The 19,750-nt window shown below is 35.4% G+C and overlaps 1 protein-coding gene across 6 annotated transcripts in view; it reads right to left on the minus strand.

Moving 5' to 3' along the window:
• Positions 1-19,750, minus strand: part of MYO16 (myosin XVI) — a 381,803-nt gene that overhangs the window by 162,926 nt on the left and 199,127 nt on the right. For all 6 annotated transcript variants that reach the window (XM_061472784.1, XM_061472779.1, XM_061472778.1 and 3 more), the window contains 4 exons: positions 13,035-13,185; positions 5,679-5,789; positions 3,927-3,992; positions 378-505 (listed from right to left, as the gene is read on the minus strand). In XM_061472784.1, the coding sequence (XP_061328768.1) occupies positions 378-505; positions 3,927-3,992; positions 5,679-5,789; positions 13,035-13,185 (456 nt within the window). The remainder of the gene's footprint in view (positions 1-377; positions 506-3,926; positions 3,993-5,678; positions 5,790-13,034; positions 13,186-19,750) is intronic.

Genomic DNA, 19,750 nt, shown 5'->3' on the forward strand with positions numbered 1-19,750 from the left:
ATGCTCCAATACAGGTGCCCCAACACCGAGGTTTATAATCTAGTCAAGCACTTCCCATTTTTATAGTTATGAGATTCTAATACTGATCCATACAACAGCAGGCACACACAGCAGTTTTGAATTCCTTACTATTAACTCTTTGTTCCTAATTAGATGCAGCTCCATAGAGTGGCAATTCCTCAAGAGAATTTATGAACTTCAGAAGTAATTAAACCTTTTTCAGTTCTATTTTGCTCTAATGTATGGTACAAAGAACAGTATGCAGAAAGAAATCAGTTGGAGGAAAAAATAAAATTAAAATCTTAACTGCTGAGGCCCAGGGGAAACAGCTGAAAGGCAGGAGTTACAAATTAGTTAATAGAAAGATAAATTTTCACCTGAGGATAAAGCACTGAGGACGTTGCTCCTTGAATAGCATGTGGTAAGCTCTTTCAGCACAGGAAAATATATGTGGGGGAAGTGAGGAACACAGTTTTCCAGAGTTACTTAAATAAAGCTGAGTGACCTGAAAAATTGCAGAAAATTAACACAATCAATACATTTCAAACTGATTATATTTCACCCTCCTAATCCTGGGCCTTTTGTAAAGCTCACTAAGCATTATGAACAGAATCTCTGTACGTGTATAAGAGGTACCATTACAGTATCTATGAAGATTTTAATTAAACAGAGCTGTAAGCACAGATCTGATTATCTAATAGAGATATAACATAAACATAACTAGAGGGCTCAACAATAATGGTCTGTGCACTGAGTAAAACAAAACCTAGTAAGTAAGTTAGTTGTTTATACCTCATGTTTATAGCTCTTCAATGTCTTAACTTCAAATTCATTTATTACATGTCAGAGCAGTCTCCCACAAAGGAGCTCCCTGCACTACAGAATAACTCTTGTGGTACGCATAGGAGACAACATGTTCAGTCCTTAAAGCTTAATGAGTAGAAATGATAATCTGCTACTTAAAACACTAATTTTTTTCTGAGGATATCCTGATGTTCTTCAAGCTCATATCAAGTAGATTTTAGAAAAATTACATAAATTCCTAATATTTACAATTCTGCTCTTTCAGAATAAATACATATAAAGAAAATACAGACTGTGATTTAGATAAGATTGTGAGCAGAAACACCACACCATTTTACAAATATTCTTAAATAAATATTTTACCTACCTTTTTATATGGCTTTTTTCAAACCCTTTCATGGGTTTAGAAAATTAACACAGGCTCTACAGAAACCCATGGCTGCTGGGGGACAACTGGAACACTATGAAGTATTTAGAATTATACTGGTTGCTGTCACTTAACCAAATCACTTCCTTTCCATCATGTCTTGTTTTCTGTAACTATTCTAACATCCTTTCCACTACAGTGCCATCACATATTTGCTCCTTTCTCCAAACTAATCAGGTGCTTACCACTCCTTCCCGTCCCACGCCTGTCATTTATTTAGATACTAAACTATTGAATCTTGAGGCATCTACAATGATGTGGCTGAATGAATCCTCCAGAATACATCCCTTTTCTCATTCAGGCCTTTGAGCTACTCAACTAAACAAGATTAAATACACACCGATTCTCAAGAAACCTTTTGGCATATCACAAAGAAAGAAAAACCTTCACACACTTAATGCTCATTACATAATGTTGCAAAAGCTTTGCATGCTTCGATATTTGCCTGTATACCAACTTCAAGTATGTATTTGGACACAAGTAAATTCTGCACAAATGTAACAAAGCAGGATGGCCATAGCACAAGCACTTCTACCAACAGTTAATTTTGAAGTGACATCTGTGTGTTCCTGGTAGAATAGTGGTACTGTAATGTACAGTGTAGTAGTACACTCTATTTATGTGTAAAAATGCATTAATATTATCACCTTGCAACTGCACTGAATTGCATACGAAGCAACGCATATAAGTGCCCATTAACATATGATCCTTTATGGCATTTCTGAGTGAATAATTGCTTAGAAAAATATTTCAGTAGAATTCTATTGGAAATAAGTGTGGGAGATCAGTGTAGGGTAAAATAAAGATTGCTGAGGACTTATGAAAGTGTTTTTGAAAAAGAGAGGGAAAAAAACTAAAGTGTTGCTGTTATTGAAAAATGTACATTATAAACTTTTCATTGCTTCATCCTTGTTTTAAAAGTAGTATCATGCCCAATACATCTTTGCGTTCTTTTATGGACAGCTAACAAACCACACACCTGAAAAAAAAAAAGGCTAACTAATGAGCCACATCGTATAGCATGTCAGTGTCTACTAAGGAACTGGCATCATATATTGTTATTATGTTAACATACAGACCATCAAACACTTACAGACTTCAATATAATACCAGCTAAGCTGCTGCAGTGCATTTGAGCATTTAAAAAATCACGCAAAAGAGCTATTTTACAACCATGTTCTTCTGGTCACCTGGGAAACACCTACCTAATGCACAATACCATGCAGATAGTAATGCTGGAATAAAAAAAAAGTGATATTGCAAGGTGACCAAAACAATTACAGGACAAAAAGTGTCTCATGCTAAACTTGCTAAAATAGATCTATTATGGAGAGCTCAAGAGAAGATGCAGAAAACACTCAGGAAACATTTTAACATGCAAACTTGCCACATAAACTCTTTTTCTTTACAGTTTTCTTTTGGTGCACAAAACCATGCCACTAATGCAAAATACACAATGACAGGAAACAATGCCGTCATCTAAAACCTTGGGGATGATGGATGATTTCCATTTCAAGAAACTAAATTTAGTCTCCCAACTCGAAATCTGCTGCTCCTGCCATTGAATGTCACAGTGTTTCTTTCTCTCAAATTTAGTACCAATACACACAAAGCCACATGACATGGCAAACAGACACAGATTACAATTTACTTCCCAAACTTTGCATCCTCGACAATTCTTGTAAGCTGAATGAACATATTTGAACATTCCCTAACACAACAGGGAGCCTGATCTCTGTGCAGTAATGTGATCCCAGTGCATCAACAAGTAAATAACTTGGGGGGGGGGAGGGAAAGAAGGGGGGAGGACAGACACAACACACTGACACACTAATTAACAGTTACGCTAACATGCTAATGCTATGTCTCTAAAATGGCTGAGGATGAAGTAGAGATGAAACATTTGAATTTATGTTACTCCCACTGATCTACAGCATCTACTTAAGTTAGTGTCAATGTCTAGGTACTGAAATAATAAGCCTCTTGTAAATCATAGCATAATTAAGTCTGTCTCATAAGTGAAAGATTAGAAATCTAAGAGTACTGTTACTCAGGAGAGAAACATCTGAAGCACTTCTTATATGGCTTTATGCATATGACTGTGCACACATGGACTCAAGTCCCTCTTGCCCATACACTGCCTGTGCCCAACACAAGACACCTCTTTACGACAGCCCCAGTGTACTGCTAAGCTCATGATGAGCACTTCACACTCATTGCCTGTAGCGTGTCTGAACAGAGTGGTCTGGTGTGGAGCACAGACAGACATTTTGAGCCTTTCTGTACTATTCAGGGTTGTTATCTCCATAATCATGTTTTGGGCAAGGGGGGAGGGGGGGGGGGGATGTGAACGCAAACAACCAATGCATGAAGTATGCATCTCAGTTTTGCAAGTTTAGCTGTGACAGAAACCACCAAAGTCATGTTATACACCAAGAATGATTTTCAAACAATAGGAAGTGCTACTGCTCATACAAAACATTATCAAAATGACTGTTTTACAAATAAGACACAGCAAAAAATGGTGGTATCTTGGAAGAAATAAAAAAAAAGGTAAAAAAATTAAAACTAATACGTTCTCAACATAAAAATGGCATGCATGTTAATTAATTTCATGGGTTTGGACTGCCAGATGGATTTTACAAATTCACAGAAAAAGATCCACACTGTAACATTTTAAAGATAGAATGCTTACCATGGCAGAATAAATAGGAAGTTCTTTAAATGGGTTAACAAGCAACAGTATATCACCAATGTAAGTCTGAAAAAAGAAGATATAATTGGTTTACTAAGTAATAAATTAAATCTTTAAGGACACTAATGGCTTTCTTCCAGAAAGGATTTTTGGCAAAACCTCTTAAATCCAGCTATCAACATGTTAAACATAATTTGCAAAATCAGAGCTTTTAATTTCATAACTTTAAATTGAGGTCTAAAATTACAATTCAGACAGCATTAATTATTCTTTTTGTAATAAAACTGATTTATTCATAATGGAAAATTATGCACAGAATTGCACTGCATATATTACTGGTGGATTATTTGAAAGTTAATTTGTCATTTACCATTTGTTAAACTACAAAAATGTGAGATGCCTACCACATAAACAAGTTCCAAATGCAATTTTTTATGGGATAGATGACATAATTTATAAATACTATATTGATTACCCAGAACTGATACATTAAAATTTGTTGCTCATGAAATAAGACAGAGCAATTGATATATATGAAAGTATTTCTGCATATGTATGTGTATATGAACATATGTACATGCATATGGAAAAAAACAATCCTGGCTATATTAAAATTAGTGAACCATCAACTACTTGCAAAGGTGCCAAGATTTTATTATTTCATATTTAAACATTCATATGTGAGCATAAGATTGTAGGTCACCCCTGCTGATACACTTCTCACTTCAGATAAGTAGTTGCTGCTTTATTATGCTCTTAGAATGCAAAAATGCCAGATCTCTGACTCTGAAGAGACTGAATAAGACTTTGTTTTTATAAGTACTAACTTTATGTGGATCCTCCCAAATTCAGTTAAAGTTATCTGTGTTTGACTTATTTGAAAGTGGGATAAAGAAAAATAAATACTCATAATAAAATAGAATTTTATCCATGATTCTAAAACCCAGAATTTTTGTTATCATTGAATGCTGAACACCTAGAATTACAGTTCCCATAATTTCAAAGGCATTCACAGAAACATGCCAATTCCCTATATCCTTTAGTCTAAACAGTGCAATCAACTTACACATTTAAAAACTATTTGCATGTTTCACATTAACGTGTCACTCAGCTGTTCAGTAATTATGAATAAGATATGAACAGGGATACAAAAATTTCCAAGTGCAGATTTTTCTCCAGAAGTAATCTATGCTTAGCCACATGCCTCCCCAGTTTGTTATGGCATAACCCAGAAAACCTGCTTTTTGTAATAAAATCTTATTTATAAAATCTTGTTATAATTATTTCATTTGGTATTTAGATAATTAACATTACAATATAGAAATAAATTTCTGTAATACAAGAAGAGATAAATTTCCCATGCTGAATTCTCAGCTTTTAAAATCTAAATTTCTTTAAAATTTCCAGTAATCATATTCGCTATTAAAATTAAGATGATAAAGATGGAAGGATCTTTTGGTGGTTTGAGGAAGAAGATTACATGTACCCATAGATTTTTAACAATATACTTCCTTTGTAAATAAACACACATAAATTGTACCCAAATTTATCTGAAGTGTTAATCCATTTTTATTTCTGCTTCCCTGTATAAACTTGAGAAATTGTGGGGCTTACACACACGTCATCATCCATTTAAATATTAGTCATGAGTCCAGGTTACTGTCTAGTAATTATGACACTAAACCTATCTTTCCTATTCTATCATTTGTTCTTTTTTGAAATCTTATTGTTTATAGATGAATAAAAACTCACATATATCTGATTATTATTGAAACGCTTCTGAATCTCATAAAGCAGGCTGCTGTCTGTTAGCTCACTCAGAGAAGCCAGGTCATCATTTGGAGCTGGAGGCATTAGCTTGATCTAGAAAACACAAATTAGAGAAATAAAGTAACTTCACAACTGATCATTCCATAGTGTAATGTTCTAACCCCCCAAAAAAGTATAAACTTTGATTACTAGAATTTGTGGGGAAAAAAAAAGAGAATTAGGAAACTGGAAAGTTGTCACTCCTCCCAGACAATCACACATCATTATTCTTAAGCAAGAGAAGAACATAAAAAAATATTATCAATGTTAAGGTGAATAACGGCATGAATCTGATGGGCTCTTAAGAACACAGACCCTAGTACGGTGCCATTTGAAACTCCTGAACCCATAAAGATTCCCAGCTTAAATGCAATTCTCCTGCTCTCTTCATTAAATGTTTATGGCAAAAGAAATCAAGACTAGTTAGTGCACTTGTAAACTATTTATTGTCCACCATTTAACATAGCTCTTATACTACTCTTCGTCATATCAGATTTAAAATTCTATTACCATTTTTCCTGTAGGATAGAAGGAAGTTAATAAGAACTGGGTATCATGTTGTCAAGGAGACCAGAAGAGATTTAGAAGCAGCTACTTTAGCCAAAACTGATGAATAAAATGAGTTAAACTTTTTTGAGATTTAGAAGGAATAATAAAAGCTCTGTGAGGCAAAATAAATGCCAAGGGGGAAAAAAAAAAATCCAAATGACAGAATAGGAGGAAAAAACAATCTGTGATAATGGAAATCTGATTAAAGACAAAATAAACACTCATACATTAAACTGTGTGCTTATAAATTATTATCTACACTTAAAATGTAGGCTGGTTCCTTTCTTATGTCAGCTGAAAGAAATGTGAGCATGCTAAAAGAATACCGAGAAACAGAAACTACCATGTGAATGATGGTAGAATTATCTGAATTGTTTGTTCAGCAGTAACTAAAATACTCTCTCTGTGCCTATTTTGAGAACGGACAAAGAAGATGGAATTTGTTCTTTCTACTGTTCTGCCCTAAAATGAAGGCTTGGGAGAAAAGCAGATACTGCCCTTTCTTTGACAACAACTCAGCACCCTCAACCTCTGGCAGTGGCAGAAAGTCAGCAGCAGAAGTAGTGAGCAGACTGGGAGATTTGGGCGGAAACATGGAGTTTGCTTCTGGCGAGGAGAAGGCCCCAAAGATTATGGATACTGGTGCTTAATACTGGGGTTCTGGTCCCAGTACTGGTCCCAAACTACTGAATTTCTATTGTTTCCATACGTTCAAGGTCTAGGGCAGAAATCATGATGCTCTGGGCTCTCTTCGTACATTTGTCAGAGCTGCACTGTGCAATCTTGCTGAAGAATTTAATCTTAATGCAATAAGACTATCAATATCTCTTTGTCTCAATGTTTCAAGATTCTTGAAACATGCACATACTCATTCACATGAAATTTTTAGATGACCAGGAGCAAACACTGAGAAGTTTGGAGTCCAAAAAAAAGAGCAGGATTAATTACATACAATTTTGTATCTTTTCTATATCATATATCTTTGACCGTGCCAGTATGTTTCTCCTAAAAACAGGAGTACTGAATACCAGTATGAAAATATTCATTGAACAGTTATGAACCAGATGTCATTTCTTACTCTTCTGTTTTACCAAGAAGAAACAAAAATGCAGACCAGACATCACAACACTGGATATCACTTGCCCTTGTGACATAGAATAGAACCTTGTTGGGGTTTTCTGTCTAAATATTTCATCAGCTTTACCTTCCACAGTCCTCATCTCACCAATTTTTTATTTTCTTTTTTCCAAAAGACATGTATTCTAAAATGGTGGATTCTATCAAAATGTTACTGTGACTATTCTCCTTTTTCCTTTCTAATTAAAATACTTTCTTAAAATATTTAAATTTTCAGAACATACATTGCAAACAAGAAAACAAGACAAATACACAGCTTGCCTACCATATCTGTCTGTGTCTTTCTGTCTACCTAGCTTAGAGGTTTACTTCCCACCACATTAAAGTGAACACAGATGTTTTGTCACACACAGCATGGCATTTCTTGCTCTTTTTGGTTTTAATCATGGCAGTTGGATGTAAGCCTGTCTAGAAAATAAGAATTCCACTTGGCAAAAAAATAAATTACATTTTGACATTTGTTTTTGATGATGCACACCTGAACAGAACAAAATGAACAAAAGAATTCCAATAACTTATTTAAGTGTCTTGTAGAGGGAAAGCAGATGAAAGACAGAACTGTGGCCTCTTTCCCTTATAGTGTGCTCACCTGATTTGCAGGAACAAAGCAGGCAAAGGTCTTCCCTATATTCCCTTGTGTGCTACGAAAACTCAGAACACCTGAGCCAGAGACTGAGCTTCTCTTAGAATCACAGAATCAGTTAGGTTGGAAAAGACCTTTAAGATCACCAAGTCCAACTGCTACCCCAGGACTGCCAAGGTCACCACTAAACCATGTCACTGAGGGCTTCATCTACATGGTTTCTGAACACTTCCAGGGATAGAGATTCCACCACTTCCCTGGGCACTCTATTCCAATACCTGGTCACCCTCTCAGTGAATAATTTCTTCCTAATATCCAGTCTAAATCTCCTCTGGTGCAGCTTGAGGACATTTCCTCTTGTCCTATCACTTGTTACTTGAGAGATCAGCCACCTCCTTGCTTCATCCTCCTTTCAGGTAGTTATAGAGAGTAGTAAGGTCTCCAAGCCTTCTCTTCTCCAGACTAAACAACCCCAGTTCTCTCAGCTGCTCCTCGTAAGACTTGTTCTCAAGACCCTTCACCAGCTTTGTTGCCCTTTTCTGGACCTGCTCCAGCACCTCAATGTCTTTCTTGTAGTGAGGGGCCGAGAACTGAACACACAGTATTCCAGGTGTGGCCTCACAAGTGCTGAGTATAGCAGGATCACTCCCCTGACCCTGCTGGCCACATGATTGCTGATAAAGGCCAGAATGCTGTTGGCCTTCTTGACTGCCTGGGTACACACTGGCTCATGTTCAGCAGTGTAAATCAGAACTCCCAGGTTCCTTCTTGCCAGGTAGCTTTTCTTAATTTGTAAAGATTAAACTTATTCTAAGCTGGACACAAATGTCTTAATTTGTAAATAAAAGAAAGGTTTGGATTTGAGCACTGCTTGGGATACTCCGTGTTTTCTGAATTGTTAGCAGACTTTGTTGTACATTCTTGACTCATGCCAGCTAACACTCTTGCATTAGGTATCATTCAGGTCATATGTCAACAGTTATTTCCCACAGGCTGTTTGGGCATGGCCTCATTTTTTGTCTTATGGATGTGCACTGACCCACGCCCCCATAGCCTTTTGCCAGAGAACAGGCCCTGGCTTCTTTTAATTTCATAATCCAGGTATAGCCAAAGATACTGACGCTATAGACAGTTAGAAATGCAAAGTGCTCAGTTAAACTCCCAAGGAAGGTAATTGAAATCTTTCTCCATCAACTTTTTTTTTCCCCATGAAGTTTAGGATTTAGTGATTCAGCATTTTCTATCAGACTCTGCATCAAAATTCAATGAGCAAACAAATCACACAGAAAAAAAAACACTTCTAAATGCATTAAACTCACAACAACCTATTTTACTTGGTAGTAAACATTCTTTTCGTTAATAATAACTTATTTGTGGGCACTTTCAAATTCTGTTCTTCTGTTTTTCTGAGCATACAGATGAGTTTTCTCCATTTTTTCACCTCAGTGCATGCAGGCATCTGGCTATCATCCTGATTGCATGATGCATATTTCATGAGACAGAGAAATAACCATAAATACAACATAAGTTCCAATATAACTATGCCTGTTCAAGTTATTAGGTTTTGAGATTTTTGTAATGCTATCAATGAGGATTCCCATTTACTCATTTAATTACATGAACAGCATTCACTATCTGCTCATATAACATTCTCTAATGATTTTTATTTTTTTATGTACTTATGTCACTGAAATAAGTATTCTAGCTCTTGTATAATACTATGATATACATAGCTGTCCCTTGTGTATGTGGTAAATGATACTAAAACAATCATAGGGGCATCAGGGGATACCCTATCACCCAGTTCATATAGACAACAATATGTAAACAAGAATTGTAAGACAAAAGACAAAATATTTTTTTTAAAAAAAACAATTAAGAAAAAGAAAAGGTTTAATCTACATTTATTTGCAGCACGAAGCACGCAATTCAATTCCAGGCCAGTAATTTCAATCTGCTATCAGAAAAATATCCTTCCCAGATGAGGGGAAGAGAAACTGCCAGCTATGATAAAATTCTGGAAATTATTCATATTGCTTTCTTTGTTTGGCAGCACAGACCTTGACATTAGAGATGATCAAAGAACATCTTTTACCTAGGAAAAGCAAAAGCTAATACAAGCCAAGAGAGACCCCTAATGCTTTATCGATGTAGTTATTTGATCCCCATCTCTATGCTTCATGTAATAAAAATATTACTTCATGAGAAATACTATTTTGTTAAGGCTCTTTTCCATCACTTTTGCAATTAAAAAACCTTGAGGCTACATATAAATTTGAGCTGTTAGTTTTCCCAAAGCCAAAAAAGTTACAAGCTTTCTCTATTACAAATGCATCTTTTAGAGGTAATAAGATGAAATTTTTCCCTCTGATCCCTCAAAAAAGGCTTAATCTGCATGTCATATTGCCTAAGAATGTATGATTTTTCTGACACAAAGCGTATGAAATATCATGCTGATCTATTTTAATAATATATGAACATAAAATCCAAGTAATGACTCCACATATCCTATTGAAAAATTAAACAGAACATGATTACTTTTAGTGCAGTTTGGAACACAACTGGTAAAAGATCATGAAACTCATTAGAATTAGCATACCCAATGGCAGGGTTAGTGGAAAGCGGTTATTCAAAGCTTTCCTTTGGTAGCAGCACTAAATAAAAAATTTAATTCCCAAGTTGTGAAATAAAAAAAGAAATGTGTTAATTGGAAGTATCATCTCTGAAAAGTAGTATGCACGTATTATGTACACAAATACAGATACATGTATATATCTTACAGTTTGTAATGCATGGCACATGGTATAGAACACAATCCCCATATTCCCAGGGTCACAATTATGTCACTTCAGAAAAGAAAAAAGTTCATACTTTTATTTGTCAAAATATGGGAATTCTTTAGTTTACTAAAATTAAACTGTTTCCTGAAGTGATTAAACTGTTTTACCCTCTTTTGTCTGTAAGAGCCAAAGCTCATTACGCCCTTAGCAAGTGAGTGCTATGATTTTTTTTTTTTTTTTTTTAATGCAACCAGTCATTTAAAAACACACTGAAATAGCAGTTTCTAACTTATCCCCTGTTAGTGCCGATTTCCCAGGTAGGACTGTTCCTGCTTATTCTTTTCCACAGGAGCATCACTCCTTATTCAGCAACTGCAGATACTGGGCAAGGTTTGTAGTTTTTACTGCTTCTAAAAGACCACAAGATACTCATTCCTTCTAGCTCACACAGAGCAGAATTTCACAGTGTTTTCTGCAGAAATTTCTCAGCTAATAGAGCTAAAAGTGATTCACTATTAATTCTGCTGTCCTGTCTTTGAATTGTAACTACTGTGGGAAGTTCCACTGCAGTATGGTGAAACACCAGAAGAAGTAAAATTCTTGGAAATCTGCCCTGGGACCCTGCAGTGACTCCAGATCATGGTGGAGGACAAAACTATTCACACAGCCTCTGGTTGCTACTTGTCACCTGTTACATCAGCTGTTCCTCTCTCAGTCAGTTTCTGCATGTGTTTTACTACACAAAACTATAAGGCAAAAGTTTAGTTTCAGGATTATGAAAATCTGAATAACTTTAGCTAGGTCTGCACCAAAACAGAATCAAGCAGAAGAAAGTATATGTGTTCCTGTCCACTCTTCTGTTGAACATCTAGAAGCAAGCAACAGTCTCAGCAAGACCCGAGGCTAAATGCCCCTTTTCCTACAGTTATATTCCTCTTAACAGGGTTGCAAGCGTTTACTTTTCTGACCAGCAGTGCTTTTCTTTCAGATTGACTGTGATTTCATCGTATCACTGCACAGTCAGCAAGGCCAGAAATTGTATGACATGAAAACAAGATGTAAGCCAAGTGCAAAACATGTTGTGGTATCTTCTGACTGAATAGGGAACTCAGTGCTCTATGGGATCCCAAAGCTGAGGAATTTCAGAGACTGACTCATATGATTGACATATGAACTCACTGATTGATCTCATACGATCAACATGCTCCTCTGAAACACATTCAGAAAAAAAAGCCACGGAGTGTGCATGCTTCTGCCAAGGTAGTTAGTTATGCAGGTTTTTTAAATTAACATGGTTTAAATGTAATCAGTATTTTGCTCCTTTGTTATGCTTCAAATCTACAGTAAATTTAGATGGAAATTCTCTCCTCCACCCCCCAATTCTAAAGGTGGAGAGGGGAAAGAGAGGGTTGTTTTGTGGCTTTTTGAAAACAAGGGTTTGGGGTTTTTTGGTTGGGTTTTTTTAATACCTAAACACTTCTGGAATATGTTTCCCAAATGCATGTAAAAGAAAATAAAATCTCTTGAACAAAAACCAACCAACCAACCAAAAAAAAAAAAAAACCAACCAAAAAAAAAACAACAAAAGAAAATAAAATTTAAGTCCTAAACATTCAAAGTTAGGGCATACTAGTTTTACAAGCAACAGAAAATTGCCTCCTTTTGCATTCTTCATTCAACCTATATACTGAATGAGATTGTGATCCTGTGGAGAAAACTGTAAAGGGTATCAAAATAATCAGTGCCTGTACCATAATGCATTAGCACAAGAAAGGGAGTTTACACTGCAGCTGTAGATCTGTCAATTCCTATGTTTAAATTACAGTCACTTACTTTGCAACTTAATATTCCTTAGACATTCTTTCTGTTTTGCAGTATTCTAGGTTGTGTTTCATTTTGTTTTTTTTTTTTTTTTAATCTGAAGTTGGGGATAAGAGCACACTTTGGGCAGCATTAACAGTTGTTCCTCCTCTGTTGTGAACCATGAATAGAATTTGAGGAGCCCTCTGACTGCCACAGCCCCAGACCTGCCACCAGTAGCTGGCAGAAAGCAGCTGTTCAATTTGCAGAGGGAACTCTGCAGGGCCAGACTGATTGCAGGGAGTGATCAAGGAGACAAGGCTTCACAGTGCAAATGATATTGCTGTGTAGTGAAGGGGAAAAAAAATTACTGTGGCCTTTGACTTCATTAAGTTTACAATTTCCAGACCTAAGCACTGATGAATAGTTCAAGAAACTGCATGCTGTTACCTGTTCAAGTTTGGTAGCAATGTTCACAGTGACATTTTCAGATGCACTGTCCTGAGATTGCTGCTTACATAAGCCTTTAGCTGCATCTTTAAACATGGTGTCTTTCTCCAGCAAACTGTCTTGCTTGGCAATCGGTAAAGCCAGGGGATTGCTACAAAGAGAATCAATAAAGCAATTAGACTCCTCCTGAAGATGTCAGGCAAACAAAACGTTGCCAAATGTGCATGCACAAACACAGAACTGAGAAACAATTCAGGGCTGCAACATGAGTTCCTGGTTCAAGTACAGAAAAGAAACTGGTGAGAAATAAACTGTTCGCGTAAGTTGGTCTGTTGCCAAAGGCACAGAGCAAAACATTTTGATGTAAAATTCACCTTTGTGCATATCTTTTCTGAAGCAGAACTGAGACAGCTAAAGAGAATATGCATGAGTTTGCTTTTGACAGCACTAGGCTGCAAATCAATAGCCAATTTTGAAACTGAATTTAAAATATACAATTAACTTACACAACACTGTCCTGAAAAATCTTACATTTTAAAATAATTCAATATAGATACTGCCATTGCAGTTAATATTTTTAAATTACACCACTTTTTAGCTTATTTTTAATCAGGCAATATCCAAGACATATTTTATGACCCAGAGGTGCTCTGAATTTGTGATATGCTAAATAAAAAAATCAAACAAGCAAGCAACCAACTCCTGAAACTACTGAAACGATACAGAATACTCTTCATTCACATATAAATTAAGCCTATTCTTGCACACATTCCCTACAGACACTTCAGACCACATCATACTTCTGAAAAACAACAATGCCAGAATTTTGGATGATTTTGGCAGCATTGTATATCCAGAGGAATTAGCAAGGAATGAGCCCCAGAAGCTGGGAATTATAAGAGAACTGTCTGGACTCTGACAGTGCAAATGAGACGATCCCATGGAGTGTACCACAGCTCCTTGCCAAAATGTGCATATAATTTCTTTGAAAAGAAATGTGGGCTCAATGTGTGAATGCAGGAATAATGTATTTCACTATGGAATAAAATCCAGATGTCAAACGTAGTTTAAAAAAATCTCATTTTTACTCTAAAATTACTTGAGTTTCATCACTGATTATAATAAAGCCAGGATTATACACACAGTTAAATCAAGCTATGGAGGACCCATAGCTAGCACTGATTTCAGTAGAGGATAAGAACTGTTGGAAACAGAACTGAACACAGTTTTGTTTCCAACAGTACATTTCCAAAACACATAGCTTTAGAAAGGTACAGTTCTAAGCAGAGGCAAAGCACCTTCTAAGCAGAATTCATTGAAAAACAAGTCAAAGTAGTTTCCCATTGAATAAAAGATACAGGAACAAAACCTTTCTTTTGTGGAAACCCCCTGTTGGCAAAGAAAGAATTAGTTTCAACATTTTGTAAAGGAATATACACAATATTCTTACTAATTATGTTTTGCTTCAGACATTTTAATATAAAATGTCTAAAGGAACACTTGTAAAAACAAAAATTTCTCATTCCTGCTTTGATTGAGATAAGATTGTTTTGTCATGTATCTGTTTATGTCACATGGACAAAAGATTTAAGAACCAACTGGTTTTGCCTTTTTTCCTGCTTTGGACAGAAAAGCCATTATTCAACTATTTTTGTGAACTTGGCAATTAGATGTCATAGAATAAGCTGCGACAGTAATTAGGCTGCAGAAGAAATTAAATAGCTGTAGCACCCACAAGCAGAAATAACTAATACTGATTAGCATTTTATCCAGACTCAGAATCAAACAATATATAATTAAATATTTTTTTTTCTTTTTGAGTAGTCTTTTGCTATTGTCCAAAACTGTTCAAAACCCTCAGGTCTGAATTATTTTAAAGATCTAATCACAGACAAAGAGAAGAAAAAAAATCAAAGAAAAGCATAAGAAAAGTGAATTCAAATATTAAAAACCAATGCAGTGCCATTTACAACTTTTTATTATTTATGTGATATCTATTTTAAATTGTGAAGATTGATTTTTTTGCTGCAAAGTTAAACCTTACCCATTTAATTTACCACTTCTGTGTTAAATATACAACACAACTTAGAAATACTTCTTGAAATTCAGCTATAAACTCCTCACAACCAACTAAACTTTTCGGATGTCACAAAAGAGAAGTAGATTGTAAATCACAACAAAGAGTAAAGTGCGGGGAAAAATGTTGCCTACTATATCCACAGATGCATTTTGAACTTAAGAGGACTTAACAGGCATGTTGCATGTGTTGATGTACAAGATGATAGCCTATAGATCATGTGCATTTGCAAGATATTAATAGGACTTTATGTTATGGAAATGCTGACACATAATTCACATTACAACAAAAATGTGAATGATTACAAGAAATTTAAAACATATTAAAATTACTCCAACAGTTCATTATGATTCAGGCGCAAGAAGACACTATGAAAAATAAAACAAACCAAAGTACGTTTCCAGAAAACAGTGGCTTTTAGAGAAATATTTCTATACACATTTATATGTATTTCTATTAGTCACGATATGAAGTCAAGCAATATCATTGAAATTGAACTATAAGACAGTGTTAAGGGAAGATTTTATGTTAATGTAGGCAAGTAGATTAGCATGAACTGTCTTCTTTAATGAAAATTAATGGATACTTAATAGATAATTAACCACAAAGGGAGACTTAAGCCAAAATAATGCTGCATACTAGACAGGAAAGAGAGTTATCTAGGGTAATCTTATTTAAACAAGGTAGGACTGCTGCTGCTGGCACGTGTAACTGGGAAAAAATCCTGCATGATATATAGAGGAATAATAATTTTCATTTTAATGTGTATACACTATCATATATTGAATTAATTTGAAATTTTGTGGAGGGTTGGTTGGTTTTGTTTTGGTTTTTAGGTAAACTGAGATGGCTGATATCCTTTAGCATGTCCTTGTTTTTTGAGAAAAAAAGATCTAGTACAAAAATACTGGGTAATGATGATTAAATAACTGGTAGTTTTATCATCAATATTTGTGACACTGCTGCAGCTTCTAAATAGGTAGACTTTATAAAAAGAATTATATCAAAGCAGACAATATATATCAAAGACATTTTCATGGGCTCTTTGAGCTTATAGCTTTTGTTGGAGAGAACTTCCATTACTGTAATCCTTCCACAGGCAATTCTGAGATCCTCCAAACAATTTCTAAACCAGTTAACATCTGTAAAATGCATCATTTCAGAAATTTCAGTCTAAAAAACTTTTGACAGGTACATAACAGAAAATTCAGGATGGATTAAACACTAGAATAGTGTTTGCAAGCACTATAATAATTGAAATACAAATTGTTACATACATAGAAATGCTCTGCAAAAAGAAAAATGCAGTCTCTTTTCTGTTTTGCTGTCTCAAACATGTTTATGTATATTTTATTTCACTTTCTCCCACCGATTTTGAAACATCCGTCTCTATAATTAGTGTTTACTTATATATGTATCAGAAAATATATACTGTGATTAATTCAGCATTACTTTGACAATAAATTCCTTATTGAGAGTGAGTAAGGCAGCTCAGTGAGTGCCATCTAGGGCCAACCAACAACAGTTACCTTCCTAGTCCACACCTCCTAAATTAGATAGAAAAAAGCACTCAGTAGCTCGGTAGAAAAACTAGGAAAAGATATTCTAATACAATTACTGCTTCACAATAACAGGAATTCATTTGAATTAACCCAACACTTGCCTAAAGGAAACCAGGTCTGCTTGATAACCTAGCATAACACAAACATACTGACTCCTAAACTTTTTTCTGTCTAAGATACTGACCTTCCACTCATCTCTTCATAGCGTTCTTCCAGAAATCAACATTGTAATTTAATCGAGAACCAGCAAAATTAGGTTTGTTGCCAGAGCACATGCTATTCACACTTGTTTGTACATATTTTTTGAGTCTGTTTTTTAATATTGTTCTCTTCTGAGAGATGGCCACAAAGCAATATGGCCACAACAGAGTTACATAAACTCTTGTCAAAGTTACCACCTCAGTTTAAACTTGCTTCCTTACGTCAGGAGAGTTCATGGAGAATGGACACAATGTAGAATAAACCAACAGTAAATGTGGGTTATTGCTGTGCACTCCTCTTTCGAGCAATAAAAAAAATTGGTTTGGCACATAAGAATAGCACAGACATTTATCTTCATCTTAGCATATTATACATTTCTCCATAGACTCCTTTGACAGAACATGAAGGATGAAACTGTTTGCTTTCAACACCAGCCATTGAAAAGGTAAAAACTTTGTTGAAACTAATCATCTAGGCTGCCTCTCTAATAGGTAGCCTGGAGACACTCTAGAGGATGATTCAGTATATCTTAAGAGTATGTCTACTATAATTTGGAAGAACAGCCCTCTGTAAGTTTTTGTTTTTCACTGTGGAACAAACACGCTGCTATGGAGCTGAGACAATAGCTTTGAAATGACACCTGATTTTTAGGTGACTGTAAAGGTTGTGGATTTTTTAGCAAAACAGAACTCTGCAAACAGTGTGGTATATTTCACTTTAAAAATTTTGTATTTTCAGAAGTGATAGCTGAGTCATGCATGGGCAAATACACTAACACTTTTGCCTTCCAAGAGCTCTCCCATCTCAGAATTCCTACCTGGCCGGCAGGTTTGCTGATACTCTCCTGCACTGACAGCTAGAGAATGCAAAGCTCTAGCTTAGGAAGCCTCTAAATCTAAGATTGCTGAAGGTCTTGAAAGTGTGCCAATGTGGCATTACTTCAAGCTTACTGTAATCTTTTAATTGCACCTGAGCTATTTGCAAAGTCTGCACAGGGCTAAACAGATCTTTGCTTTGACCTAGTACTGTGTTCTCATGTAGGCACCACAAAACTAGCTGTGGTCACACGCTTATTGACAATAGATGTTAAAGAGGTTACTCAGCCCAATTCCATACGTAAATCCATTTTCTTTGTTTAGTGAACTTTGCTTTTTGAAAACTTCCAGTGAAGTTCTTCACATACAGCAGGTTTGTATTATTGTCATATACAGGGTCACTATATAGAAAACTCTCAAAAAGTAGCTCTCTTTATCCATGTATTTCAGGAAGGAAGAAGCAGAGAAAGATCTTTAGACCTCATGTATTCCAGAGGCTGCTGGGTTTTACCACCAAAGAACAGTACAGTATGTGCACCATGGCATAAACTTCTAGCACACAAAACACATGGAAATGCATCATCTAGATGCAAGAACAACAAAAAATAAAGTTCCTAAAAAAGTTCTCTAAAATCTTTAAGAATAACTCTTTAAAGAGGCATCATTGCAGAGTTACAGGAGTGACCTACCTTCTACTCCTGGTATTACAACTTCTATCAGTAATATAAAGGTTTTCTTGATGTTTGAGAATCTAGAAACTTAGTTTCATACCTCAAAATTCGTATTTTTCACTTAAAAGACAGTTGAAGGCCACATAAATTTCTGGAGTATGATCCAAGTTACTGAAACAGTGAGTTAGAGAACTGTTTATTTCATGAGGAATTAATGAATTAATAAGAAATTTGTAATTCTGTAAGCATTAGTGTTCTAAACCCAACCACGCATGCTAGTGACTACAAATCACAAATCAGAAACAACACATTGTGTTTACCATTCATGAAATATTCAATCCTTACTAAATGTAAATATATCCCACAGAATTACGAATTAAACAGATTGATAATTTTGTGACAATTGCTCCTTTCTTCCAGGTTTTAATGTATACAAGTATATCCTGCAGACCATAAATTACAACTCTTATGAACTGGAAAAACAGAAATATATCTTATCTGTCCCTTTATAAGAGTTTGGGTTTGGTTTTTATTGATTTGTTTTGGGCCTTTTTTAAATCATCCTCCAGTGATTGATTCAGAAAAATTAATGTCAGTATTTGAGAAGCTTATGCAACCAACATGCTTCAAATTTGGCCAAAAATAGCAACTGCATACTGTATAAAGATATTATCTGTACCTTTCAAAATTCTCATGGATGACAGTATCTTGAAATGAGAATATGATGAATCAGTATCTTGCACAACCATAAAACTGCCATTAACGCTTCATGTCTATTTTACACCTCTTTTCTCACACCCATGACAGTCTTCTCAAGAATCACAAGAAAATACAAAAAGATCAAAATTTACAGTTTAAGAAACAGATGGACTCTTCAATTCAATACCAAATTCTAAGTTCACACTGCTAAATTCTACTTAATTCCACTTGGATTTTAAGAAGTACAACTCTAACTACAAATTTGTAACTCCTTGGAGCTGCATCATTTTATCTGTGACTGCACATATAATTTTGATTTTCAGGGGTTATCCTTGCTTCTCTCATAGGCAATGGCAGCTTTATTACAATACTCCTATCCACCTTAAGAAAAGGTGGTTTGGGTCTAGAGTATTAACCCATAATAAATCTCCTAAGGCAACCCCAGATAATTTTACTGGCAATTACAACAATGCATTTTACTACTAATGAATACACCATATTCATAGAATTAAGGTTGGCAAAAAGAGGTGGAAGATACAAACACAAAAGATTATTCAGTAGATTTCCAAGATAAAAGAGTTACTTAACCCATCAAATGGCACAGAATTACAGAATCAGAATGGTTGTGGTTGGAAGGGACCTCTAGAAGGAATGTGGTCCAAACTCCCTGCTCAAGCAGGGACAATCAGAA

This window comes from Pezoporus flaviventris, unplaced genomic scaffold (genome assembly GCF_033815535.1).
Source record: "Pezoporus flaviventris isolate CSIRO_AGI_PZ_B2104156 unplaced genomic scaffold, CSIRO_AGI_Pfla_v1 ptg000072l, whole genome shotgun sequence".
In the NCBI taxonomy this organism is placed as follows: Eukaryota; Metazoa; Chordata; class Aves; order Psittaciformes; family Psittacidae; genus Pezoporus; species Pezoporus flaviventris.